This window comes from Triplophysa dalaica, chromosome 11, assembly GCF_015846415.1.
Source record: "Triplophysa dalaica isolate WHDGS20190420 chromosome 11, ASM1584641v1, whole genome shotgun sequence".
NCBI classification, from domain to species: domain Eukaryota; kingdom Metazoa; phylum Chordata; class Actinopteri; order Cypriniformes; family Nemacheilidae; genus Triplophysa; species Triplophysa dalaica.
This window is the reverse complement of record NC_079552.1, coordinates 19,933,639-19,960,328: the sequence shown is the minus strand read 5'-3', so window position 1 is coordinate 19,960,328 and position 26,690 is coordinate 19,933,639. Positions and strand designations below refer to the sequence as shown.

At 39.6% G+C, this 26,690-nt stretch overlaps 1 protein-coding gene across 4 annotated transcripts in view; it reads left to right on the top strand.

The window, feature by feature from the left end:
• Window positions 1-26,690, top strand: part of dst (dystonin) — a 171,242-nt gene that overhangs the window by 124,991 nt on the left and 19,561 nt on the right. For all 4 annotated transcript variants that reach the window (XM_056760083.1, XM_056760086.1, XM_056760084.1 and 1 more), the window contains exons 61-87: window positions 2,539-2,700; window positions 3,094-3,264; window positions 3,349-3,515; window positions 4,590-4,749; window positions 4,927-5,253; window positions 5,373-5,457; window positions 5,583-5,824; window positions 6,631-6,837; window positions 7,525-7,644; window positions 7,731-7,838; window positions 8,029-8,247; window positions 8,478-8,681; window positions 8,774-9,005; window positions 9,283-9,509; window positions 9,593-9,715; window positions 10,586-10,687; window positions 11,549-11,650; window positions 12,336-12,509; window positions 13,147-13,302; window positions 13,386-13,583; window positions 14,174-14,302; window positions 17,286-17,456; window positions 19,368-19,523; window positions 19,919-20,125; window positions 20,633-20,752; window positions 22,522-22,691; window positions 23,672-23,831. In XM_056760083.1, the coding sequence (XP_056616061.1) occupies window positions 2,539-2,700; window positions 3,094-3,264; window positions 3,349-3,515; window positions 4,590-4,749; window positions 4,927-5,253; window positions 5,373-5,457; window positions 5,583-5,824; window positions 6,631-6,837; window positions 7,525-7,644; window positions 7,731-7,838; window positions 8,029-8,247; window positions 8,478-8,681; window positions 8,774-9,005; window positions 9,283-9,509; window positions 9,593-9,715; window positions 10,586-10,687; window positions 11,549-11,650; window positions 12,336-12,509; window positions 13,147-13,302; window positions 13,386-13,583; window positions 14,174-14,302; window positions 17,286-17,456; window positions 19,368-19,523; window positions 19,919-20,125; window positions 20,633-20,752; window positions 22,522-22,691; window positions 23,672-23,831 (4,599 nt within the window). The remainder of the gene's footprint in view (window positions 1-2,538; window positions 2,701-3,093; window positions 3,265-3,348; window positions 3,516-4,589; window positions 4,750-4,926; window positions 5,254-5,372; window positions 5,458-5,582; window positions 5,825-6,630; window positions 6,838-7,524; window positions 7,645-7,730; window positions 7,839-8,028; window positions 8,248-8,477; window positions 8,682-8,773; window positions 9,006-9,282; window positions 9,510-9,592; window positions 9,716-10,585; window positions 10,688-11,548; window positions 11,651-12,335; window positions 12,510-13,146; window positions 13,303-13,385; window positions 13,584-14,173; window positions 14,303-17,285; window positions 17,457-19,367; window positions 19,524-19,918; window positions 20,126-20,632; window positions 20,753-22,521; window positions 22,692-23,671; window positions 23,832-26,690) is intronic.

The window sequence follows — 26,690 nt, the reverse complement described above, 5'->3', positions numbered from 1 at the left end:
TACAACGTTTAGCTCTAAAAAAACTTTATTTTAATTTATTTTCTGGATATAGGGTGAAGCTTATGATGCTTTGCCTAGCAACTCGTGAAAGTGCATACAAAAGCATCTTCATCTACCCCTTTTGTTAAAGACTATTGCACTGAAAACTTTACCTCATTTTTATACAATATTCGCAAATAAAGTGTCGTCATCATGGGAAAACCGCTAAGTAGACCCGACTGTCTGCGGCAGAACCCTTCCTGTGTGGCCAAAGGAGAAGAGGAAGACCTCAACATTGATGACTGTTACGTCCCCCAGAGGTCCATACACGATACGGTGCGTCTGAACGAGCAGATCGACTCGGGCTCCAAAGGCAGTCTGGCCTCCAGACACTTCGTCGGCACTCTGCCGTACAGCCATCGAAACGTTGATATCAGTGCTCTTTGTGGGAACAGTGTCTTGTCATCCTCTAGTGCCTTTGAGCTCCGGAACAAGGATGCGGTGCGTACGGATGAGCGTTTGGCGTTCGATGGCTTGAAGGTCAATGGAGATATTATCCGGGGTGCAGATGGCACGTTGTGCAAGCCGAGGCCAGTGGGTGAGAAGCAGCAGCAGCCTCATCAACGGTGTTCTTGGCGGACATTTGCACCTGCCAACCCCAGTGAGTATGGCAGTGGGACGTTGTTCGACGATGGAATGGGCCAGCGTGGTTTGGGACGGGCGGGGAGAGGAAGCAGTATGACAAACTCTCTGACCTCAGAAGGTGACTCGGGCCTGTGCAGTCCCACTGCCGAGCGAGAACCGCGAAACCAGCGTGCCCAAAGGAGAACCGTGACTGGCACGAGAAGTCTCTCTTCCACTGAGGGAGTACATGTGTCGGGGGAACTGAACGCTGGGTGTTCTCTCAGCTCCGGCCAGGAAGAGTTTCCCTTCTCCCCTGTACGAGACCTTCTGCCCAGTGAGCAGTTTTACACCGACTCTTTTATACTCGGAAGCCAACCACATAAGGGCAACTCAAACCTTAGTGAGGCTCAGGTCGCTGTTGGTAAGTGTCCCGTTATTAACAGCAGGACGTCAAGCAGTATGACACAGAACTCTACGTATGAGATGAAAACCAGAACATGTTCAGGATACGACGAATTACCTACCGCCGAGCTTCTCGAAGACGCTTGTTCTCAAGACGACTGTGAGCTCTTTAGCGTTGTGGTGACACAACCGAAGACTCTTCCACGTAACAAACTGAATCCAGAACAGCATCTAATCAAAGACGAAAAGCGTTACGAGTACGATCAGAGGGCCACAGACTCCCGAATGGCTGACTTGGAGGATTTCTTGTTGTTGGTGGAAAGGGAGACAGGCTTGACCAATGGAATAAAACACGTGGATGATGAAGAGATAGAAAGTTTATTAACTTCCATAGCTGAATGTTCGCAGATGGATCTGGTGGCTTTGCCTTCCACCCAGGTACCCCAAAACAACGTTAATGGTTTGATTAGCATTTACGGGGAGAATGGCTTGTGCCGTTCACCCGTTATTAGATTAAGAGATTGCTGAATTAAGATTGTTGTGATATCTGCTCAGTGAGGCAGATATTGGGATCCTGCACAGCTGGCAATAACCGACAACAAACTGTGCTGGAGGGCACCCTATCAATGGGACAGGCTCGCCTTATAAGGGTGCGGCCGCGCCAGATTTTGTTACTCTGCTGAAATGAGCAAAATAGCTGGTGATCAGCATGATATGTTTTGAATGCCATTCCACCAGCATAAGATTCTTGTGTGCTGGTGTCGCCACAAGAATATATTACTCATCGATTACTGAGCATTACAAACAAGACCACCTGTTCTGATCACCATTTTGCAAATGTCAGAAGCCAATATATACTCACACTTTTAAAGCTATAAGCTATATGAAGCTGTTGGTACCTAAACAACAGTTGCTCCCATTGACTTCAATTGGATAATCGCAAAAACATTGAAAGATTTCTGTGTTCCACAGAAGAACGAGGCATAGTGTTATGCTTGCTTTATCAGCAATCGTCTGGTTTTGTCTTTTTAATTTCTTTTAAGAATTTGAGTTTTACTCCAAGACATTTAACTCTATTTTTTCAAACTTTCTTTTTGCTTAAAAGTGATGCTTCTCCCAAAAACACCAATTCTGTCACCATTTACTCATCTTCGAGTTGTTACAAATATGTTTAAAATAATTTGTTCTGTCGAACACAGAAGACATTTTGTAGAGTGTAGGACAGCAAACAGTTCTGGGGCACTTTTCACTACCATTGTATGTTTCCTACTATGGCAGTCAATGGGGTTCAAAATCTATCTGGTTACAGGCATTCTTCCAAATATCTCTCTCTTTGTTCATTAGAACAAAGAAATGTATACAGATTTGGAACAACTCGAAGGTGAGTAAATGATGACAGATTTTTCACTTTTGGGTGAAGTATCCCTTTAAATGACTGTAATGTCTCTTCTCAGTAAAGTTTTCAGCAGCTGAATAGCTTCTATCAGTTACATTTGGATTTTAATGTTCTTCTGTATGTGTCACTGACTACAGGCTTTTCAGAAAGATGTTATCGAGTCTCTTCAGAGCCAGCTGCAGGAGTTAAACTCTGTAGGTCACGGTTTGATCCAGAACGCCTCCAAAGGCACCTGCACCAAGAGCCTTGAGCAAGACCTGGAGGAGCTCAACACACGGTGGAACACCCTACACAAAAAAGTAAGAGTCAGCCTGAAAATGAATAAGGCAGCCTTTCAGGACTTGCGAAAATATGTTTTTTTTAGGAATCATAATTTAACTGTGTGCCAGTTTCGGTGAGTAAATTAGTCATGCTACTACTGTAACCACATTGTTTGGTAAAGTGACAGTAACATAGTTATGTTGTGTATAAGAATAGGCTGTTAGCTTTATAGTTGTTTGATGCTGTCACCTGCTGCTGATGGTTTGATGAATCATACAATGCGATAGAAATGCAAAAATATAGAACAACAGGTTTTCAAACACTTCAATCAAACCGATAGTCCCTGTTGCTTTTAACAGGGAAATCAAGCAGTGTTTTTTGTAGTTTAGTGGTTTATATGTCTCACTGTAGCACTGCTGTGATGTTTTAAGGTTGCAGAGAGATCTGCGCAGTTGCATGAAGCGCTGCTGCACTGTGGCAGGTTTCAGGATGCACTGGAGTCTCTTCTCAGCTGGCTCACAGACACAGAAGAGCTTGTGGCACTTCAGAAACCTCCATCTGCAGAGTTCAAAGTGGTCAAAGCACAGATACAAGAACAGAAGGTCAGAAGTCATAATGTAAAATGTCAGATGACTTCAGTTCTCTTTTGCAAATGCTGATAGTTTTCTCTCATTTGCTCTGGCCAGCTTCTGCAGAGATTGCTGGATGACCGAAGAGCATTGGTGGAGCTGATTAAGATGGAGGGACTGAAGGTGACAGAGTTGGCTGACACTGTTGATAAAGAGAAGATCGCAAGAGAAATCGAATGCCTTGGGCAAAGGTGGGATGCCCTACTTAAGAAAGCTGACAACAGGTAAACTTCAAACAACTTGTGATTCGTCATATTCAACTGTTGTTCCGAACAAGGCAAGTCCTCAAAATCAATAATCAACATAATTTAATTCACCTTTTGGTTCTGGCTTAATTTTAAGCAAAGATTTGCCCTTTCGTTTGATCTGCTCTATCTGTAATTTGTTCATTTTAAAGGGATAAAATGAAAATGTTGTAATGAAGAACTCATTCTCTAGTTGTACCAAAACCTGTATACATTTCTTTGTTTGGTTGAACACAGAGAAAGATATTTGGACGAATGTAACCAACAGTTCTTGGACCCCATTGACTACCATAGTAGGAAAAAACGACAATGGAAGCCCAAAGTTTCTGAAACTGTTTGCTGTCCTACATTCTTCAAAATATCTTATTTTGTGTTCAACAGAACAAAACAATGATAAATTATTTTTTTCCTACGATGGGAGTCAATGGGGTCCAAGAATTGCTTGGTTATAAGCATTCTTTCAAATATCTTTCTCTATGTTGACGATAACAAAGACATTTGTACAGGTTTTGAACAACTGGAAGGTGGGTAAATTATGAGTGAAGTATCCCTTTAACACTTTACAGATAATCTTTACATTTAAAATAGGGATACATAGTTTTTTTCAACAAACATCTATTGGCCAATACTGATATTGGAAGTGTTAGCCACGCATTACAAAAAGCTATTTTTGGTCTTTCTTTTGATCTTAAATCTTTGAAAAAGACACAGAACACAGGAATACTCTCATTCTGTGCACATAGCTCATGCAAGTGTGAAGTCATCACTCACCAATTTTTTTTTCAGACACATGTCTGACAAACTAAAATCTATACAGATTTTTATTTATTTTGGAAAATGTTTATTTTACCCGGAGGAAAGCATTGGATCATTACTATTGGTGTATTTATCTCCCTTTTTCATGCTTAAGTCAATTTGCTGATGGTTTTAAATGTTTCAACTCAAAACTATTGCTGGGATGCCTTACTAGGTCAAAGTGAGTAGGTTAAGATGATATAATGATCTCTATCGCTAACGTCAACCGATAAAAATCTTGTGCGACATTGTTGGCAGACACAAGCAACTGGAGAGTATTTTAGTGGTGGCACAGCAATTCCACGACACCCTCGAACCTTTAACAGAATGGCTGACTGCTACTGAAAAAAGGCTGGCAAACTCAGAACCCATTGGCACCCAGACGGCCAAACTACAGAAGCAGATTTCTCAGCATAAGGTGCAGAACAATCTACAGACACGTTGCATAGTTGTTTTACAACCTTGTGTTTATGCTTTGATTTATTTTCCATCATACGTTTGTGTTATGTTTTCCATACACGTTCAGTTGATCCATTATTTTCTTTCTGTTATTATGGTTTCTCCGTCCTGGTTTTCTGACATCCTTGATAATCAGACCTTAGAGGAGGAGGTTATGGGCCGCAGTAAGATGTTGTGCCAGGCCATGAGTCTCGGCCAGTCTCTGCGGGCGGTCAGCTGTGTGGATGACAAGGAGCTGGTTCAGGCAAAGCTAGACAACACTCAGAGCGGCTATATTGAGCTCCAGGAGCATTGTCGCAAGAGGTCGGAGCTGCTGCGGCAGGCTTTGGCTAATGCGCGCGTCTTTGGGGAAGACGAGGTGGCCCTAATAACCTGGCTCGATGAGGTGCACAGCAAACTGAACGACATCTCCGTCCAAGACTACACCACGAGCGTGCTTGCAAAACAGCATGCTGAGCTGCTGGTACTTCAAACCGCTCCTCCTCTTAGGCGTTTTGTTTTTGTTCAGTTTTTCATTGTTCAGTGGTGTTGTAAGATTTTGTGTCGATGTGTCTGTTTACTGATGTGTGTCCCAAAATCTAGGCTGTTCATGAGGATATCGAGCTGAGGAAACAAAATGTTGAGCAGGCCATACTGAATGGGTTAGAACTGCTGAAACACACCACAGGTGAGATGAACTTGAAGTGACTAATAGTCATTTTGGCTTGGCATTCAGAACATAGAGATTGTTTTCATCTTGCATTCTGAGCTCTGGTTTTAATGGTATGAATGACTGCGTTCTCTTTTCTTCAGGCGATGAGGTTGTTGTCATCCAAGGCAAGCTAGATGGAATAAAGTCAAGGTATTCAGAGATCACTACAATGAGCAATGATGTTTCAAAGACTTTGGACAAAGCCCTGTCTCTGGCCACCAAACTGCAAAACACCCATGAGGAGCTGAACTCCTGGCTAGAGAAGGTGGAGTCTGATGTTTCCACGTTTGAAGCTCAAGAGGCAGTCGGAGAGCAGCTCAACAGCTTACAAGACATACAGAAAGTTAGTCTTAAGAAACAAGCATTTAGTCTTTAGAATGAAAATTAACAATAAGATCACATGTAATATATCAGATGTTTCTTCTACACAGCATCAAGCTTATTAAAAGGGCGAGTCATTGTTTAGTTTTGATTTGTCTCCTAAAACTGAAAACAAAAAATAATATTATTAAAATATGTGGCAACAGTTTATGATAAAGTTTCTGCATTGGCTAGCATAACTAACGATGATAAAAGTTTAGGATCATTTACGCATTACTTATAAACATTTTAGAATAAAACTATGGAATAACACAGTTGTAACTGTAAATTATGTTGTGACTTAAAGCATCCAAAATAAATGAACTATGGTAGTCACCATTTTACTAGAATTTGCAAAATTGTCCACTTGGCCTTTTATCATCCAGTTTCTGAGGTCTTAACCTGGGAAGCTTTTAAAAACTATTGAAGGATTTTCCATCTATGCTTTCTCTTATTGGCTGCTTTTTATTCATTATTTGGTCCATGTATACAGTATATTTCAAAAAAAAAATTGTGAAAGAACAAATGTTGACAAATCGAACAACTATATTTGTGTCTACAAAAGTAATTGCAACTATTGAAACATAAAGCTTCAGAATAGATGTTTACAATCATGAGAAACATTTTTGTCGAGTAATCCCCAAAACTGGTAGTGTAGTTTTTGCAAGATAGTGCGGGATAGGGATATCACTTCTTACACAATTTACAATTCAGTAACAAAAACAATATCTCTTAAAGTATCAGTAATCAGATTCTGAATGCTAATCTTTTGTGGCTTGTCACGTTTAGGCTCTGCGGAAGGAGGTTAAAGATCAGAAGCCACTGTTGGACTCTCTGAATGAAGTGAGCAGTGCTCTGCTGGATCTTGTGCCGTGGAGAGCAAGGGAAGGGCTAGACAGAATGATCACGGATGACAATGAACGCTACAGATCGGCCAGTGATGCTGTTAGCCAGCATGTGGACCAGACTGAAGCTGCCATCTTAAAATCACAGCAGGTACGGTGGACCTCAGCTGTTTTAGAAAAATAACACAAGCCCTCTATAAGAAAGATTCTGTGTCTATGTTTAGACAATGATGCCTTCCGAGGGCGACTGACTTCATTGTGCTTTTAATTCCTAAATGTCATCCAAATGTAATTCATCCTCTCTATCCGCATTCATACTGTTTCCATTATTCACTAATGAAGTGTGACCCTGAATGATTACATTTGCATTACAAAAGTGTGTACTATGGAAGGATTGGTTTGGCCAAATTACTCTTTTTGATTATACAAATGCGTTATTAATGACATTTTTTATTTATTTTAATTTAAATATTGGTATTAATAAGTAGTATTTATATATATTTTTTTAAGATATGTTTTATTATTTTTATGAGTGCTTTATTTAATTATTATGAAATATTAATTCTTTACATTTCTATCTGTTATTGGACCATTTAAAATGTTCTTTCCACCAAAATCATAAGAAAATGAACGTGTCCTATCCCACATTATAAAGTTTATTTAGACATGATTATTTGTGAAAAAACTCTCTCCATTTTAATTTAATCTGTAATCTTGATTAGAGATGAATAAATCATTTTTTGAATAAAATAATAATACAATTTTCAGTCATCTTTATTTCTGGAGCTAACTGAATATGTGTTTTTGCTGTCGGCTGACTCTGATTGTTCATGTGTAGTTTGAGCAGGCAGCCGTCTCTGAGCTTGCTTGGTTTAAGGAAGCTGAGAAGAAGCTGTCATCTCCTGGAGACGTGAGGCTTGAACCCGAGGAGGCTACCTCTCAGCTTCAGGCTCAGAAGGTCTGGCACACACTTGTGTGGTCATCTTTAATGTGAACTCTCACTAAAATATACAAAAGGCATGAGTGGTTAATTTTCTTCTGCAGAGCTTCTCCATGGACATTATGAGACATAAAGATGCTGTTGATGACATTGTGAAGACTGGCGAGACCATTATGAACAGCAAAGATCAGACGGAGAAGCAGACGCTGAGGGTAAATATGACCAGTAAAGATTACATAACAAAGTTTAGATTTGCTGGTATGTACTAATTATTTCTATTTAAACTCTTGACTCTTATATACCGACATGCCGTCCAGCTATAATTCACCCTCTTCTAAAGATACTTAACACATTCAAGGTTTAGGACAGGACTTGTGTTGATTTAAATGTGATTTTATACAGATGACTGTCCACGATCTGTTGGAGAAGTATAACACTGTGAGCCATCTGAACTCCGAGCGTTGTCTTCAGCTGGACAGAGCTCATTCTCTAGCCTGTCAGTTCTGGGAGACATACGAAGAGCTCTGGCCATGGCTGCAGGAGACCAGATCCACCTTCAGCCAACTGTCCAAGCCAGCTATTGAGTACGAAGCACTCAGACAACAGCAGGAAGAGCTGAGGGTAAAATAAAATATTCCAAACTGTTTCATAACGGTTTAGCACTTCACATCGTGCTTAGCAACACCTCTCAACGTTATCCTAAGAGGCTTAAAGTACAACTGTACATCAGCAACCAAACAGATGGTTTATAGTGGAAGGTCAGATCGTGTTAGACCTTTAGCTTTCATGTTGTAATGCTGTTGACAATCCACTGCTTTCTAACCTGATGATATGACACTTCTGCTCCTCAGCAAATGAGGGAGCTGATAGCCGAGCACAAGCCGCACATTGACAAGATGAATAAAACCGGACCTCAGCTGGTGGAGTTGAGTCCGTCGGAGGGACAGCCCATCAGAGAGAAATACCAGACGGCAGATAGATTGTACAGCCAGCTTAAAGTCGACGTCAAACACAGAGCCGCTGCTCTCGATGAGGCCATCTCCAAATCCACTCAGGTCAAAACTCCTATGCATGTTCTCTCTTTATGGGCAAGATCTATTTTTGCTCTTGAAGGGTTAAAAAACTAAATTTTCTGAATACATTGCAGTTTCATGATAAGATTGACCCCATGTTGGAGTCTCTGGAGCGAATCGCCGAGCGCCTCCGTCAACCTCCTTCCATTTCAGTGGAGGTGGAGAAGATACGGGAGCAGATATCTGAGAACAAAGCTGTGGCTGTAGACCTGGAGAAACTTCAGCCCTCGTATGAGACCCTCAAACAGCGAGGAGAGGAGATGATCGCCCGCTCTGAAGGAGCAGACAAAGACCACTCGGCCAAAGGTACAGATTAGTCAAAGTTTACCTCATGTACAGTACCTTATGTCTTAGAATCTTGAGAAAGAAATCTCAGGGTGACATATAGAGCGTTTCATATCAATTTATTCTACCTAAACTCAATCCATCTTAATGTATCTTTTTTCCCTGCTTAGTTTGTTGACACAGTCTGAAGCATCTGCTAGAAGTTACAGCCCAACGAGTTACTTTACTTACACTTTTAAGGCAATGTTGCTGTGTTATTTCAAGCTAATGGAGATGCTATGCCTTTTTGGTTTTGAAGCTGTTCAAGACAAACTGGACCAGATGGTGTTTCTATGGAGTGACATCCAAGCTCTTTTGGAGGAAAGAGAGGGGAAGCTTCTGGACGTCATGGACCTGGCTGAAAAGTTTTGGTGTGACCACTGTGCTCTCATCGTCACCATCAAGGACACGCATGACCTGCTGAAAGAGCTGGAGGAGCCCGGAGTCGATCCTTCAGTGGTCAAACAACAGCAAGAGTCCGTGGAGGTCTGGAGCCTTTCAGAGAGCACATGCACTGTAGTATTCATTTAGGTTTGATCAACATCTTCATATCTTCCTTTGCTCCACAGAGCTTCAGAGAGGAGATTGATGGACTTCAAGAGGAATTGAATGTGGTTCAGAATCTGGGAGCTGAACTCATGACAGCGTGTGGAGAGCCTGACAAACCAGTCATTAAGAAAAGTATAGATGAGGTAATTGATTTAGAATCTTCTTTCAACTGCTTCTCTGAAAGAAAAACTTACCATTAAAATATATAAGTTAGTAACATTAAAGGTGTCATATTGCGCAAATACGTGTTTTTCTGTGTCTTTGGTGTGTTATAAGTTGCCCATAGATGTTTTAGTCAAGTACAATTACTAAAATGAATGTGCCTGAACAAAAGATGCATTATATCTTAAAGAGAATACTCACCCAGATCTGCCTGAAACACCTCATGTAACCACACCCCCACAAATCTACTTCAGTTATTGGTATGATTTGACTAAAACCCCCAAAATGTATACGCAAGTAAGGTGGGCGTGCCTGTCATGGTACCTGGCCTGCTTTGTTCCATCTCATATGACCCCTTTAACATGTGTTATCTTTGGATAGACATGAGAATAAGTAAAGCTAAGCGTTTTTATTTTTGGGTGAATTATCAGTATTATCAGATAATCAGATTAAATAAAGCCCCAAATACCAGCACAATGACAAATGCAAACCTTGCATTGACAAACCTGAACTGACATTGATGCATTCAAACAGGAGAGCAGCCGAAACAACTGTGTCGCATGACGAAAAACATGTCATTGTTTTTAAATGTCTCCGTTTCCCTCATCCACACTACAACGAGAAAAGGTTGTTTTCAAATGTATCCACTTTCGAATGCTATTTTAAAATAGCTCCATTTTGGTTGACAAAAATGCCATCTCAGTGTGGACAACAGGAGAGAAAAAGATGGATAGGGTCATAGTAAATTTGGCACACCATGACAATACTTGACATGCGTTTGTTGAAGAATCAGTAAGTGTTTCTGGTTAAGTTGATGAATGATTCAGATCTCCTCTTTGTCTGTTTCTTAGGTGAACTCTGCATGGGAAACCCTGAATAAAACATGGAAGGAGATAATAGAGATGCTGGAGGAGGCCATGCAGGCAGCAGTGCAGTTTCAGGACAGTCTTCAGGTATTTATGACACACATCCAGTAATTTCCATTACTGGTTTGTGGTTATGAATGATTCCTGCCATTCTGAATGTGCTCATGTGGGCGTACAGTATTACTTCATTCATTATTAATCATTCACATGATTTGATTTCCATGAGTGAGGGCAGTGGAAAATTTGAGTGTGGTTAAAAGATTTTACTTCACTATTTGAGTGTATTTGGGTAAATTAACACAACACTATAAAAACTCATTAGTTATGCTGTCTGAATGGAATTTAATTATTACTGTTTGCTCTTAAAATGTATGAATGTCAACAAAATTAACAACTAACTTGTTTTTAATGCTCACCTCAACTAAATTCTGAACTAAAAAATTATAGTTATGCAGTATATAATGAAAGTACAACATAAGTGACTGTTATTACTAAAATTGAACAGTATTTAAGCATGTTTTCCCATCTAAGCAATCATATTTCTAACCTTATCCCTTAAAATACAAAGTTAAGTAGGAAGGAGTTGAGTTGATAGGAATATTACAAATAACATTTTTAACCCAGGATTAAATCATTCTTTATATACTGTATGTTATAAGAGCACAATTTACACCAGTTTGTTTCATTCACGTTCTCAAGCATCCTTCTAATGAAAGTCAGTCATTCTCTTAATGAAGAGAATATGATGAATATCAAATAAAAATAAGATAGATATCAAACAATTTTACTGTCCCAAACTCCAGAATTGGTTAAGGTATGGCACAGTTTTGTTCAGTTGATTGTTGCTCATCCGAGTCAGATTCGCATTGCGGCTGGAAGTGAAACCTGACTCAGTGTAAAGCTGTGATTTTGTTTCCCATGTGACAATAGTTTTCCCCTCCTTTCCAGAACATGTTTGACTCTGTGGATATTATGCAAGGCAAACTTGACTCGATGTCGCCTGTGGGCACAGACCTAGAGACTGTGAAACAACAGATGGAGGAACTAAAGGTATTGGTTTACGGGTTATTTTCTCATACCCATGACCTGGTGCTTATTGTGACAGTCATTGTCAATGCAGATCAAAGTATGAAGCTATTTATCTATAGCCTATTGACTTCTGACTGTCTCATGAATATAATTCACCTGGCAGACCACATAGCAGCTGTGTTTACACTTGGTGTGATTCATTCCTTTGATCCGGCACAGTTGGCATTATTGTAACCGTTTAACCATTTGCTGTTTCAAAGGGATTACAGGTGAACTAATCCGCTTACGTTCTGAGATTTCCTTTATGTGTCAGAGACAGAGTTTTTTTCACCGTTATTTGGCACAGTATGCAACTTCAAGTCACTTATGAGATTACATTTTTGTCATGAGGGATTTGAGCTTTGAAACATGAAGGTGAGATGTGAGCTGTCATCTGAATTAACCGTATTGATTCTTTTTTAAGTTAATGTTCCTCACAATTGAGTATCTTATTACCTTTTTCATCCTCATTATGGCGAGCGAGCATCCACTTGTCCTGGGACACTTGCATGACCCGCTGATATCTAAGTGTGCTTCAATCATCAGGGTGTTTATCTTATGTTGTGATGCGTCTGCGATCATTGGAAACAATGATATCTGTGCATTGCAGTGTAAATGCAGCCAAAGGGAAACCTTGTTATCTCGTTGTGTTGATGTATGTGTGCAGGAGTTTAAAGGTGAGGCGTACCAGCTGCAGATCGAGATGGAAAGGTTGAACCATCAGGCCGGACTCCTGCTTAAGAAGGTGGTGGAGGAAGCCGACCGCAGCACCATCCTGGAGCCAGTGAATGAGCTCAAAATGCTCTGGGAAAACCTGGATAAAAAAATTATAAACAGACAGGTCAGAAAACAGGGCTGAAAACTATAGATTATAAATCAATGTCAAACGTTGTGCGTCAGAGCGAAAGAGGATATGCTATGAAGTGAATATTGCTTCCCAGAATTCATATAGGGGAAGGGATTTCTGTGGAAAAGTTGTTTCAAAGGTGGCACAAGTTATTACATTTTGATAAAAAATTACTTTTTTTTTCTTTAGGGATAAAGTGCACAGATGAATCAAACACGGTCTGATAAAATCCAAGTGGATGTGATGTTATTGGTTAATACTGCGTTTCCATGGCCACACAACATCGGTTACGACAGTGGCCAGAAAGTCATTTCAGGCATTAAAACTCAAAGACTTTTCGATGAAAGATTAGGAAAATAATATCTTTAGAATAACACACACGCATTGTACGTAGAGTTTTATTTTGCCTTTAAAGGAGAAGTTGGCCATTTCTTTCCCACTAGTGACACCAAACAAAGTTGCAAAAATGAAAACACTCCCTCGACTCGCACCACTGCTTGAGCTTATGTTGTCAAGTCGTGCCCATTTGGATCTCGGTCAGATTTCTGTTCTGTTCGCTGCCAAAAGTGATTCGTTTTGTAATGCTTGCATTCCAAAAATGACATGAGCAACTTTTCTTGATCTCTTTCAGCACAAACTGGAAGGGGCGCTGTTGGCATTAGGGCAGTTCCAGCATGCTTTAGATGAACTTCTGGCTTGGCTTACTCACACCGAAGAGCTGCTGAGTGAACAGAGGAAGGCCTGTGGTGACCCAAAAGCCATCGAGATCGAGCTCGCAAAGCACCACGTATGTCAACATGCTTTTGATGTGATTGCCAAATGGTTCGTTCATCAAGCATCTTTTATCTCATTTTGGTTTCTATTGGGCAGGTGTTGCAGAACGATGTCCTGGCCCATAAGAGAACGGTGGAGGCAGTTAATAAGGCGGGCAGTGATCTGATAGAGTCCAGTGCTGGAGAGGAGGCCAGCGGTTTACAGAAAAAACTGGAGAATCTCAATCAGCGCTGGAAAACAATCCTGGAAACGACTAAAGAGAGAAGGCTGCTTTTGGACAATGCCCTGCTGCAGGTCAGACACGAGTACAGCCAGAGACCTGGCAACCCTCTGGAATCTAAACGGCTATGTGTTTCCTAAAATGGAATGATGATTGATGATGTTCTCAACATGGGGCCAAAAATGTCCTCTCTTAAGCTTAAAGAATGTGAAGGAGAAACATTAAAGAGCGAGATGTCTAAACGCACACACACATGCTCTCACTCAAAGTTTACAGCTTACAATGCATACTTTTTAATATTATGAAAAACATAATGCCCCAAAATATCCTTTCCACTTTATATGTAATATAAATCAAAAAGTTTAATTATTCTTTTTTTGAATGGAACGGCATGCCATAATGCGTATAAAATTTTCCTTTGATTGTAAATGGAAGATCCTCTTAAAACATTTAATTATTTCACATTTAAAAAAGAGGGCAAGAATGTAAATGGCTGTTTATTGCCGTGTTTACTCCGTCCAATCCCAGACAGCATTGTTCTTGTCTCTTACCTTTTTTGGAGAATAATATTCTTTGTGATCATTTACTCACACACAAAGCCCTCGGGCCTATGATAATTCATGTGTGACTCTATTGTTGTGACTCTGACTGCTCTGTTTTGTAGGCTCAAGGTTTCCATGGTGAGATTGAAGATATGCAGCAGTGGTTAAAAGACACAGAGCGTCAGCTGTTAGCATCAAAGGCTCTGGGAGGTTTACCAGACACTGCCCGCGAGCAACTCGACACCCATCTGGTACATACAATACATTTGACAAACATTGTGATTATTACATTTGTTTAGAACTAAGAACTTTTTTCAAACTTTTTGTAACTCTCGAATAATTTATATCGTCCTGACATACTTTTATATCAAAATGTCTTTTTTTGAAGAATAGTTACGCAAAAAATAATGATTTATTAGGAAGATATTGGACTAAAATTTTAACTGTTATTTTCTATTTTATGCATGTATGCTCGGTCAACACACATTGCATTATGTTGAAAATGTAAACTATTTTTTCATTTTGGAAAAACTGTTCCCTTAAAGTCCCAGTGAAAAAAAAATGACAATACCTATTTTTTCATGAAATACTGCAGCATTTGCTGTAAATAGTTTATCAATGTGGATCATTCTATTTTAACAAATCGTGTGCCCTAATAATCTTTAGTTAAAATCTGAAAATGCACTTTCTTCCTGTAATGACTATACATCTTAAATGACATATGTTAGATGGCTTGGACGGAGCATTCGTTAACTCCTCCCCTTTAACTGTCAGTCTTCTACGAGTTCCATCTCAAAATGGAACGGCTGGTTTTATACGTTCAATCAAATCGCAGAGAAAGACGAAAGCCACGCCCACTTTTTTTCTCATTAGAAATTCCATTCCGGAAAGTGTCAAAATATGGTAAAAAAACGATCTCAACAATATTTTATATTATTTTACAATTGTTTTATTATTACTTTATTACTCGTTTTATTCTCTAGCAGAGACAGACAGACCAAAACATTGCTCAAGTATCTGCTTGAACAGTTTGAGTTGAATGCATATTTATACAAACAAAATCCCTCCTGGCTTCCACTTTTCTAGTTTATAGACTTTTAAAGCTAAGAACTGATTTCTATCAATAAACTAAATATGTGACCCTGGATCAGAAAAACAGTTTTAAGTAGCACGAGAACATTTGTAGTAATAGCCAGAAATTATTGAGTCAAAATGATAATTTTTCCGTGATCAACATGTTGCATGAAGATATTTTGTAAATTTCCTATTGTGAATATATCAAAACTTTTTTTGTGTGTGGATGCAGCAAAATAGCTGACAAAAATGACTAGTAACACACCTACAAACATCACTCGCTGCTGCCCACTGTTTGGGAATTACCCACTCAAGTTTGGTATCTACAGTTGAAAGAAAAAGTATGTGAACCCTTTGGGCTTATTTGGATTTCTTCATAAATCTGTCATAAAATTTGTTCTGATCTTCATCTAAGTCACAACAATAGAGAAACACAGTCTGCTTAAACTAATACCGCACAAACATTATACGTTTTCATGTTTTTATCGAACACAACATGTAAACATTCATAGTGCAGGGTGGAAAAAGTATGTGAAACCCTAGGCTAATGACTTCTCCAAGAGCTAATTGGAGCCAGGAGTCAGCCAACCTGGGGTCCAATCAATGTGATGAGATTGGATGTGTTGATTAAAGCTGGCCTGTCCAATAAAAAACACACACCAGTTTTGAGTTTGCTGTTCTGAAGAAGCGTTGTCTGATGTGAACCATGCCTCGCACAAAAGAGCTCTCAGAAGACCTACGATCAAGAATTGTTGACTTACATAAAGCTGGAAAGGGCTACAAAAGTATATCTAAAAGCCTTGATGTCCATGTGTCCACGGTAAGACAGATTGTCTACAAATGGAGAAAGTTCAGCACTGTTGCTACATTCCCTAGGCGTGGTCGTCCTGTAAAAATGACTGCAAGAGCACAGCACAGAATGCTCAATGAGGTGAAGAAGAATCCTAGAGTGTCAGCTAAACACTTACAGAAATCTCTGGCACATGCTAACATTTTTGTTGACAAATCTACAATAAGGAAAACATTAAACAAGAATGGACTTCATGGGAGGACACCACGGAGGAAGCCACTGCTGTCCAAAAAAAACATTGCAGCACGTTTGAAGTTTGCAAAAGAGCACCTGGATGTTCCACAGCACTACTGGCAAAACATTCTGTGGACAGATGAAACCAAAATTGACTTGTTTGGAAAGAACACACAACGCTATGTGTGGAGAACAAAAGGCACAGCACACCAACATCAAAACCTCATCCCAACTGTGAAATATGTTGAAGGGGGCATCATGGTTTGGGGCTGCTTTGCTGCCTCAGGCCTGGACGGATTACTATCATCGATGGAAAAATGCAGGATGGACATTTTGCAGGAAAACTTAAGACCATCTGTCCGCCAACTGAAGCTTAACAGAGGATGGACGGTGCAACAGGACAACGACCCAAAGCATAGAAGTAAATCAACAACAGAATGGCTTCAATAGAAGAAAATACGCCTTCTGGAGTGGCCCAGTAAGAGTCCTGACCTCAACCCGATTGAGATGCTGTGGCATGACCTCAAGAGAGCGATTCACACCAGACATCCCAAGATTATTGCTGAACTGAAACACTTTTGTAAAGAGGAATGGTCCAAACTTTCTCCTGACCGTGGTGCAGGTCTGATCTGCAACTATAGGAAACGTTTGGTTGAGGTTATTGCTGCCAAAGGAGGGTCAACCAGTTATTAAACCCAAAGGTTCACATACTTTTCCACCCTGCACTATGAATGTTTACATGTTGTGTTCAATAAAAACATGAAAACGTATAATGTTTGTGCGGTATTAGTTTAAGCAGACTGTGTTTCTCTATTGTTGTGACTTAGATGAAGATCAGAACACATTTTATGACAGATTTATGAAGAAATCCAAATAAGCCCAAAGGGTTCACATTCTTTTTCTTTCAACTGTATATAAAGCTTAGAATATCAGCTTTCGGGTTCATCTATTCTCCACAACGCTTATCAATAGAAAGCTTATTTATTCAGCTTTTAGATGATGTAAAAAAACTCAATTTCAAATGGACCCTTAAGACAGAGAGTAGTAAGAAATTGCCTGTGTAAACAGAAAGAAGTCTTTCAATAGTAAATGTTTGTTTAATTGACTTGGAGCATGCTTTGTTTGTGTGTTCAAAGGAACTGTGCAGGACACTGGAGGAAAAAGTGGACATATACAAGCACCTTCTTCAGAGAGGACAGCAGATTTTGGCATTGACCCCTGAAGATCAAGACAGTAGAACTGAACAGGACCTGCGCAACCTGCAGGAGAAATGGGAGAGTGTGCAGGCCAAAGTGACTGAGAGGAAGGTGAGAGAGAACATTAGTGTTCCTCTTGTCAGTGTTACGTATCGTCATCCGCAGCGTTATGTTGGGTCGGATCCCAGACGTGAAGTGCTGATTGTGTTCATGTATCTGTGATATCAGATTCGCTTTGATGTGGTCAAATGGATGATTTTCCCCAGAGCTCATGCCTGAAGTGAGCTATAAATCAGTACCGAAAAATAAAAAAATCCAAGGTGGATTTAAGGAATAGTTCAACCATCATGTACTCGTGTACTCGACCTCATATTGCTCCAAACCAAAAGAAAAAGCATATGATGATTTTTCATGGTGCTTTCAGTTGTACAACAGAACCACACCAGTGGCTGTCAAATGCCAAGCAAGGGATGAAAAACTTTGAAAGTTCTAGTCAAACAGTACACAGGTTTGGAACGACATGTGGCTGATGACAGAATTTTTATTTAGGGGTGGGTTCGTATAGAAAGTTAATAATTTATGCGTGTTTAGAGCGAAACGAAACACTTCAGGAATGTTCAAATTAGATTGAAAATGATGCCGAGGTTGTCCGCTGGATTTTATTCATTTTGAATCTGGAAACATAGGGTTTGGCAAAGACATCAGGTCTCAGGATGTTTGACCCTTACAAGAACATCTGTATCACAGTGAAATCCTCCTTACAGTGTTCAGCTTTCACTGATATACCTCAGTCTGCTCTTCTGATGTTAACCAGACGTCATGTTGAGCAGAGAGAGTCTCATGCTGTCAGATGAAATCATTGAATGATTTTGATTCAGTACGATCCTGAACAGTACGAACTATAGAAACTTTTCATGATGTTGTTTGTTATAATCCTTTGCCATATATAATAGTGATACTATCAATAGTGTTAGAGATTATGGTTGGGTAATGTCTACCAAATTTGCATCGGAAGCTGTCTACAGTGAAACATCACGATAGAAGATGACGTCGCCCTGCAGCGTTATAAAGGGAAGCACATCTAAGCACGAGACATGTCGTCTTTATTCAGCGCAAGCTTCACAGTTATGAAGTGAGTTTTTAATTGTTTTTTTTATTTTGATGTTGTATTCAATAAAAAAAGTTATAAATTGAGGCGCAATTTATTTATGGATCGCAAGCTGTGCAGACACAAGTATTCTCTGTACAATGCGGGCTGCGCAGACACACAATTTTTTGTACAACGGGGACTGCGCAGATATCCTTCTTCTACATACAACGCGGGCTGCACAGACACAAGTCTTCTTTATACAACGCGGGGGTGCCGGACACGTGTCTTCTTCATTCAACACGGGCTGCGCAGACACGCGTATTCTTTATACAACATGGGCTGCTCAGACACAAGTCTTTATACAATGCGGGCTACGCAGACACGTGTCTTCTTTATACAACATGGGCTGCTCAAACACATGTCTTCTTCATACAGTTCGGGCTGTTCAGACACAAATCTTTATACAATGCGGGCTGCGCAGACACGAGTCTTCTTCATACAACACGGGCTGCGCAGACACGCGTCTTCTTTATACAACACGGGCTGCGCAGATACACGTCTTCAACATACAACAGAGGCCGCGTCTTCTTCACGTAACGTGGGCTGCGCAGACACACGATTCCTCTGTGCAATGCGTGATGCGCGTAACCGGTCTTCTGGTCCTCTTTATACAGTGTGAGCTCCACAGTTGCTGATCTGATCTGTACAGAGTGTTTGCAACCTTAGAAGCGATTTGTAGCCTGTGGTACAAAGCAGCAAGAGTCACCTGACGAAAGTGAAACATTTGTTTGAATCACGATGCCAGCTCAACATTGTGATGTCTGTCAGCCATCGCCGATGAATGATGGCATCTTCTCACTCTCCCTCCCTAAATAACAAAACCAGAAAGTTTGAAAATATTTGAATGTGTGTTTTTGTGTGTTTGTGTCCAGGTGAAACTGGAGGAGGCTCTGGTGATGGCCACAGACTTTCACAGCTCCCTGCAGGATTTCATTAACTGGCTGACGCAGGTTGAGCAGACCCTCAATATGGTATCTCCTGCCTCTCTTATTCTGGAGACCATCATGTTCCAGATAGATGAGCATAAGGTCAGTGATCTTCATCTATTTAGGTTGTTATCCAGTGTCAGATATATTGAAGCTTTAGGTCTATTAAAAAGCCCACATGCAGGGGAGCTCAGCATGCTTCACTGTCACAGACACAGACAACAGTTTATTGGAAACTGCAAGTCAAATGTTTAAATAGGCTCGTCTGAATGTATGTGTTCTCATGACTTTGAAACCTCTGATTAAGATATGTTGACAAATAAAATTGTGCTGTCTAAATTGTACAAAATTTTGAAGGAAAAGTTGCCAGAAAGTGTACAGCATACACATACACAGAGTTATTAACATATACGAGGATGCAACTCACAAAGTTAGGAAAAGTAATTGAAAAGTGACATAACTTGTCATGTCATACTGGATGTACTGGCTTTCAACAGGTGTTTGTTATTGAGGTGAACTCTCACCGGGATCAGATCATGGAGCTGGATAAGACAGGGACACACCTGAAGTACTTCAGTCAGAAGCAAGATGTGGTGTTGATCAAGAATCTGCTGCTAAGCGTTCAGAGCCGCTGGGAGAAGGTGGTGCAGAGGTCGGTGGAAAGAGGGCGACTGCTGGACGATGCAAAGAAACGGGCCAAACAGGTGACAAGGTTCCCCTTGACTACACTACTTACAGTTTTAATCAGAAGAAAAAGAATATCAACATTAAAACATATCTGTTCCTAAAAAGTAGTAGTAATGGATAACTATGTTAATAACTATGATAATAATAATGGAGCTCAACTGGGTGTAATTAAGGGTGATCATGCTGTTGCTTGTAAAATTTATTAAAGACTTTCCGGAGAAAATCGAATGAAGTTTGATAGAGTCTACAATGTGATTTGTTTTAAAGCAAGACAGAAGAAAAAGCATGGCTTAAAAGCATCAATGTCCTAGATTAGCCAAATGAGACGCAGTCTACTCATATTCCACAATACTGCATGAATAGAACGATCTTCTGCTGGCTTGTTTTTACTGACTGTATTTTTGTTGATCACTCCAAACACTTTAAATGATCTGCTGAATTCTTATTAGATCAAAATCAGGACAGGATGAGGGAATGGTACAATATACTGATCAAATGGATTCTCATGCCAATGTCTTCCACAGTTTGACGAGACCTGGACCAAGCTGATGGAGTGGCTGGAGGAGTCGGAGAGAGCTTTGGATTCAGAGCTTGAGATTGCAAATGATCCAGACAGGATCAAGATGCAGTTAACCCAGCACAAGGTGACCAACACAAGTCTGTTTTCCTTCAAATGCATATTGATCTACTGAATCTGTGGACACCAGCAGCCAAAATGTGTTTGTTTCTCATCTGGGTATGTGAAACAGCAGACATAAATCGCAAAACCAGGTGTTTTCTCAGCTACAGCTAATTTGTATTTTAATTTCTGTTAGTCACAAAGGTTAGATTAAATTTACTGTGAATCATAAAAAAGGTGCCATCCTGTTATAATCCAAGCTCATGGTAAAATTAGCCCCTTATACACATTCATCAGGGGTATGTGTATACTGCTATCCAAATAGCAATAAATCAATCCTAGGAATTATCTGCTATAAGAGAATGTAACATTACCAAACATTTTGCTGTTAATTTACTTTATGTTTAATTTAATTCATGTTTAGTTATATAGGACTTTTATTTACAATATTGCATTTTTCAAAGCAAGTTAGATAGAACAAGAAAATTTTGTAAATCCATAGAGAAGATTTTTTGCTGAGATTAGGATTGTTGCACCAAATGCAATTTGAAGAAATTTGCGCAAGTAAAAAGAAAGAAACGCAATTGTTTGCATTTGGTTTGAACACAGCATTAAAGAAAGTTGAGCGCGACATGCTCTCACTCTTTCTTTTCCCACTATCTTGACTACAATGACATGAAGAGTACAATATGAAAGTGCATCCTTGCGTGTATCTTGCACAAACGGCGCAATCCGATGCGGCATAATTGATGCACAAAAACTTAAACGCGTGCCAGTTCAGCAATTTTGATGAGCTGCTCACTCATTATTGAGAGAAAATTAGTCGAAATACTTACTCTATGACCGCCTGTCATATTTATAATCTGATCTTTATATTTATAATATAATCTGGTTAGAGAGTCAGCACCTTAAGCAAGGCACCTTACCCCTACTTGCTCCCCGGGCGCTGCAGTACGTGTCATCCCGGGTGTACGTGTGTTCACCACTTGCTGTGCTTGTGTTTACTACTCTCTGGATGGGTTAAAAGCATAGGTAACATTTCGGGTATGGGACTAATAGGTCACTTCACTTATCTCTAGATATCAGATTGTCAGCTGTTTACTCTGATTGCACGTTTATATCATATTTAAAAATGTAAATTTCGAAAAATTGATCCATAAGACTGGTTTTGTTGTCCAGGGTCACATATGTTAAATTAAACTGTTGATACCTTCAGGATATTTTCACAGCTTCATTTTAAAAAATTCTCTAAACTGTTCATATAATAATAATAAAACTATAATGAGCATTTACATTAGCTGATCCGATCTTTGACCCAAAATCTGTAATGTGATCCGATCCGAGTTTAATTATTAGTGATGTTACTTCAGGATTGGCCAACAGTTTTAAAGATTTCAGACTTCCATTATTCAAGTTGAAGCTTTCCTAGCATTGTTAGTTTTTGCTTGACTTTTTTGGACAGCTGAAGCATTGTGATGAGTGTTTGCTGGATTACCTCTGTTTTATGTTGAAGTGAAGTCAAACTCTTCAGTCTCACATTTAACATAAACACACATGCCCCATCAGTGGTATTACAGCAGGATATGAGTGGGAGTGGAGGATTGTGGGATGTAATTAACAGCTCAGCAGTGTCTCACATGTTCTGATGAGTCAGACACAAAAACAAGTGGCTGGGTTTGATGACATCAGGGTTCCCGCAAAGCCTCACAGCTTGTGGGACTAATGACCTTAAGCCACATTTGGATGACCGTAATTGACCGTAGACCTCTGTTTTTTGTGTTGCTGGGATCGTAGGAGTTCCAGAAAGCTCTGGGCAGCAAACACTCAGTGTATGACACCACCAGTCGTACAGGTCGAGCTTTGAAAGACAAGACCTCTTTGCAAGATGACAACCAGAAACTGGATGACATGCTCAGTGAACTCAGGGACAAATGGGACACAGTGTGTGGAAAATCTGTGGAGAGGTACAGTCATGTTTCAGGGAATCTCATGAAAACATGGTCGACTAACATTTCACCCTCAAAGAAACATCTTATTACCTATTTTGGGATTTTTTTGCTTCAAGACATTTATAAAAGCACATTTTGCCTGCAAGGTTCTCCTATTAGTTTTAATATTTTATGATATACTTATTATATATATTTAAAGTCCCCCCTTGATTGATAATGTAACTCATTAAAACTATTCATTGACCATCAAAGTTTCATGAACCTCACCTGACATGAATGAAACTGACAGCTGATCGTTTCAGAGCCGAATCTATGTGCCATCCTTGCATGACCATGGTTGGTACTGCTGATCCAAAGGGTCAAATGAGTTGATGTGATTGGTTACAGGTTTATGACATCACAAACAGGGGCAGCTTCGAAGGGCATTTTTTCAACTAGCATAGGGAAACTTAATACTAAAATACTCAGCAGTGGAAAAAATGATAAATTAGCACATGGTTGGTCTTGAAGCATATTAAACACACAACATAAACATAAAAACAACATTACAAACTTGATTTTCAACACAGTCTTTGATATTTTATGGTGTACTGAATATTATTTTTTATATTTAGTCAAATAGTAAAAGAATTAGCAGAGCATTGTGTTAGCAGAGTAAAAGTCATGGGTTTGATTTCGATAGAACCAATAAATGTATAAAACCTTTTTCCTGAATGTACTGTCCGTTGTGATGTTTTTTATTATGTTATTGTGTTTTATTCTGTAACTTTGCTGTATTTTATTTGTTATAATGGCTTAAATCAGAACAAACCAACTGCAGAGTGATTGATAGTAATTGGAATGCACAAAAAAAAAATCGTGATTTTTTAAAATGATTAAATACAGAGTTTTTACATTTTGGAACCAAACACTTCAAATATAGATGTTTATTATTAATGATCAAAAAAGAGGATTTATGTTCTAAGTATTTATTAAACCTCATTTTTTCCCTTCAGACAAAACAAGCTGGAGGAAGCTCTGCTGTTCTCTGGTCAGTTCTCAGACGCATTGCAGGCTCTCATCGACTGGCTGTATAAAGTGGAACCACAGCTGGCTGAAGATCAGCCTGTACACGGGGACATAGACCTCGTCCTGAATCTCATTGACAGCCATAAGGTATCCATTTACCTTTTTCCTAGCCAATTAGCCCATTTCAGTGATTGACTTCACCTTAAAAGCTTACATCAGAGACATTATTTCAAACATAAAGCTGTACCTCTGGTAGGTCGTAAGACATTTCCCAGCATACTGTAATGTTGTAATGAGCAATGTTGTTGGAATGTTCTACATGATTAAATCCTTGTGTTCTCATGACTCCTATTATGAGCAAGTGATGTTTAAACCTGGATGTAACATCAAGCGAGGAGCAGTTCTCCATATCTGAACCCCCAAAGTGATGATATCACAGGAGGGTGTTTACCTTAAACACATTTCATATCTATTGAATTATACAGTCAACCCAAACATGATTCAGACCTTCAACATTTCTCACATAATCACAGTTTATTCTCTATAGTTAAGTAAATCATAATAAAATATAACAAGAACTCAGAATTAAAATGTGTTCATTTTGATAATGTCACTTTACATTGATAGAAAGGTATGTAATGGATTATGTTAAATAGCTCTCAGCTGTTAAATTGAAGTATTTAAATCATATAAATTTAGGGCAACCAATTACCAAACTAACCTTCATTTTGTTTAGTCTGTGGTGTTAGCTGGTCACATTGGAAATATAAGAAAAACATAGTCAGGTCAAAGTACTTTATTGCTTTATAAAGTTACTTTATTTATATCCTCAACTCAACTCAACTTTATTTATATAGCGCTTTTTACAATTTTCATTGTTACAAAGCAGCTGTACATGAGACACATTTAATACAAGTATGAATTCTAAAGCAGCCCCCCCGGCCAGGCAGATAGTGCAAAACAATATGCAAACGGTGGTGAGGAACCCAAAACTCCCATCGAGAAAAAAACCCTCAGGGGAACCCAGGCCCAACCAGGGGATTCCAGTTCCCCTCTGGCAAAAGCTGCTGCCTCTGCACAAGCTCAACAGTGCTTGCACAACAAGGCTTAATAAAAATATAAAAATTAAGGATTAAAGATTATCATTAACAATCTAATAGCATTTGAAATGTTGTAGGAAAAACAAAGTTGTCGCGTCCTCTATCCAGCTCTATCCTCTTAGCACTTGTCAGGTCACCGCTTCCCATTCTCAGCTCTGCCATCAGGTCTGGGCATGAACTGCATCCTGCGGTAACCTTGGAGCAAAGAGACAAGACTGGCTGAGAGTAGAGTACTGTTCTGCACTCTTTGATGCAACAAGTACATCATTTGTTGTTGGATGTGTTCCTGGTTCCGGTTGATCTAAATAATGCAGCCTATATCCTCTGAGGATTAATATTATGGAGGTGTAGTGTATGCAAGATTAAAAAGATGAGTCTTTAGTCTAGATTTAAACTGACAGAGTGTGTCTGCCTCCCGGACCGAGCAGGGAAGAATATTGAAATTCTAGGTATTACCAACTGACAGGACCCCTTAGAGCGTAATGTACGTGGAGGTCTGTAATACAATAGAAGTTCATTCAAATACTGCGGCGCTAGACCATGTAGGGCTTTATAGGTAATAAGCAAGATCTTAAAGTTCATGCGATGCTTTATAGGTAACCAGTGCAAGGTTGACAGAACCGGGGTTATCTGCTCATACTTTTTTGTACGTGTAAGAACTCGAGCTGCCGCGTTTTGAACCAGTTGCAGTTTTTGTAATAGGCCCGCAGGGCAACCACCTAGAAGTGCATTACAGTAATCTAGTCTTGATGTCATGAATGCATGAATTCATTTCTCTGCATCTGACAGTGACAGCATATGACGTAATTTAGATATATTCTTAAAATGGAAAAATGCAATTTTACAGGTGTTGGCGACATGGCTTTCAAATGAGAGAGTACTGTCGAATACAACGCCAAGATTCTTAGCTGATGACGAGGATTTTATGGAGCATCCGTCAATCGTTAAGCAGTATTCTTGGTTGTTACGCATAGCAGTTTTCGGTCCAGTAAGTAACACTTCTGTTTTGTCCGAGTTTAGTAGTAAAAAATTGTTACTCATCCACATTTTTAAGTCAACAATGCAATCCTTTATTCGATGAAACTGCTGGGTTTCATGAGGCATCGAGGAAATATAAAGTTGAGTATCATCAGCATAACAGTGAAAGCTAATTCCTTGTCGCTTTATTATATCTCCTAGAGGTAGCATGTACAATGCGAAGAGCAGGGGTCCCAAGACTGAGCCCTGTGGTACACCGTACTGGACTTGTGATTTGCGGGACACCTCATTGTTTATTGCTACAAATTGAAAACGGTCGGATAAATAAGACTTAAACCATTTCAATGCTATTCCGTTAATGCCGACGTAATTTTCGAGTCTATGTAGAAGTATGCTGTGGTCAATGGTGTCAAATGCAGCACTGAGGTCTAGCAGCACCAATAACGAAATACAGCCACGGTCAGACGCTAAAAGCAGATCATTTGTAACTCTGATCAAAGCAGTCTCTGTACTGTGACATGCTCGAAATCCAGACTGGAATTCATCATTAATGTCATTCCTTTGGAGGAAGGAGCATAATTGAGTTGAAACTACTTTTTCCAGAACTTTAGATATAAAAGGTAAATTCGATATAGGCCTGTAATTCCCTAGTTCTTTAGGGTCGAGTTTGGTTTTTTTTAAAAGAGGCCTTATAAAAGCCACCTTAAATGCTTTAGGCACATGTCCTAATGTCAGAGATGAGTTAATAATACTAAGAAGAGGATCTATAATTTCTGGGAGCATTTCTTTCAGTAGTTTTGTAGGTATAGGGTCTAGCATGCATGTTGATGATTCAGATGATCTAATGATTTTAGACAGTTCATCGTGATCTACTGTAGAAAATAATTGCAATTTCTCCTTAGGGGTGCTGTAGTTAGTTTGTTCACCG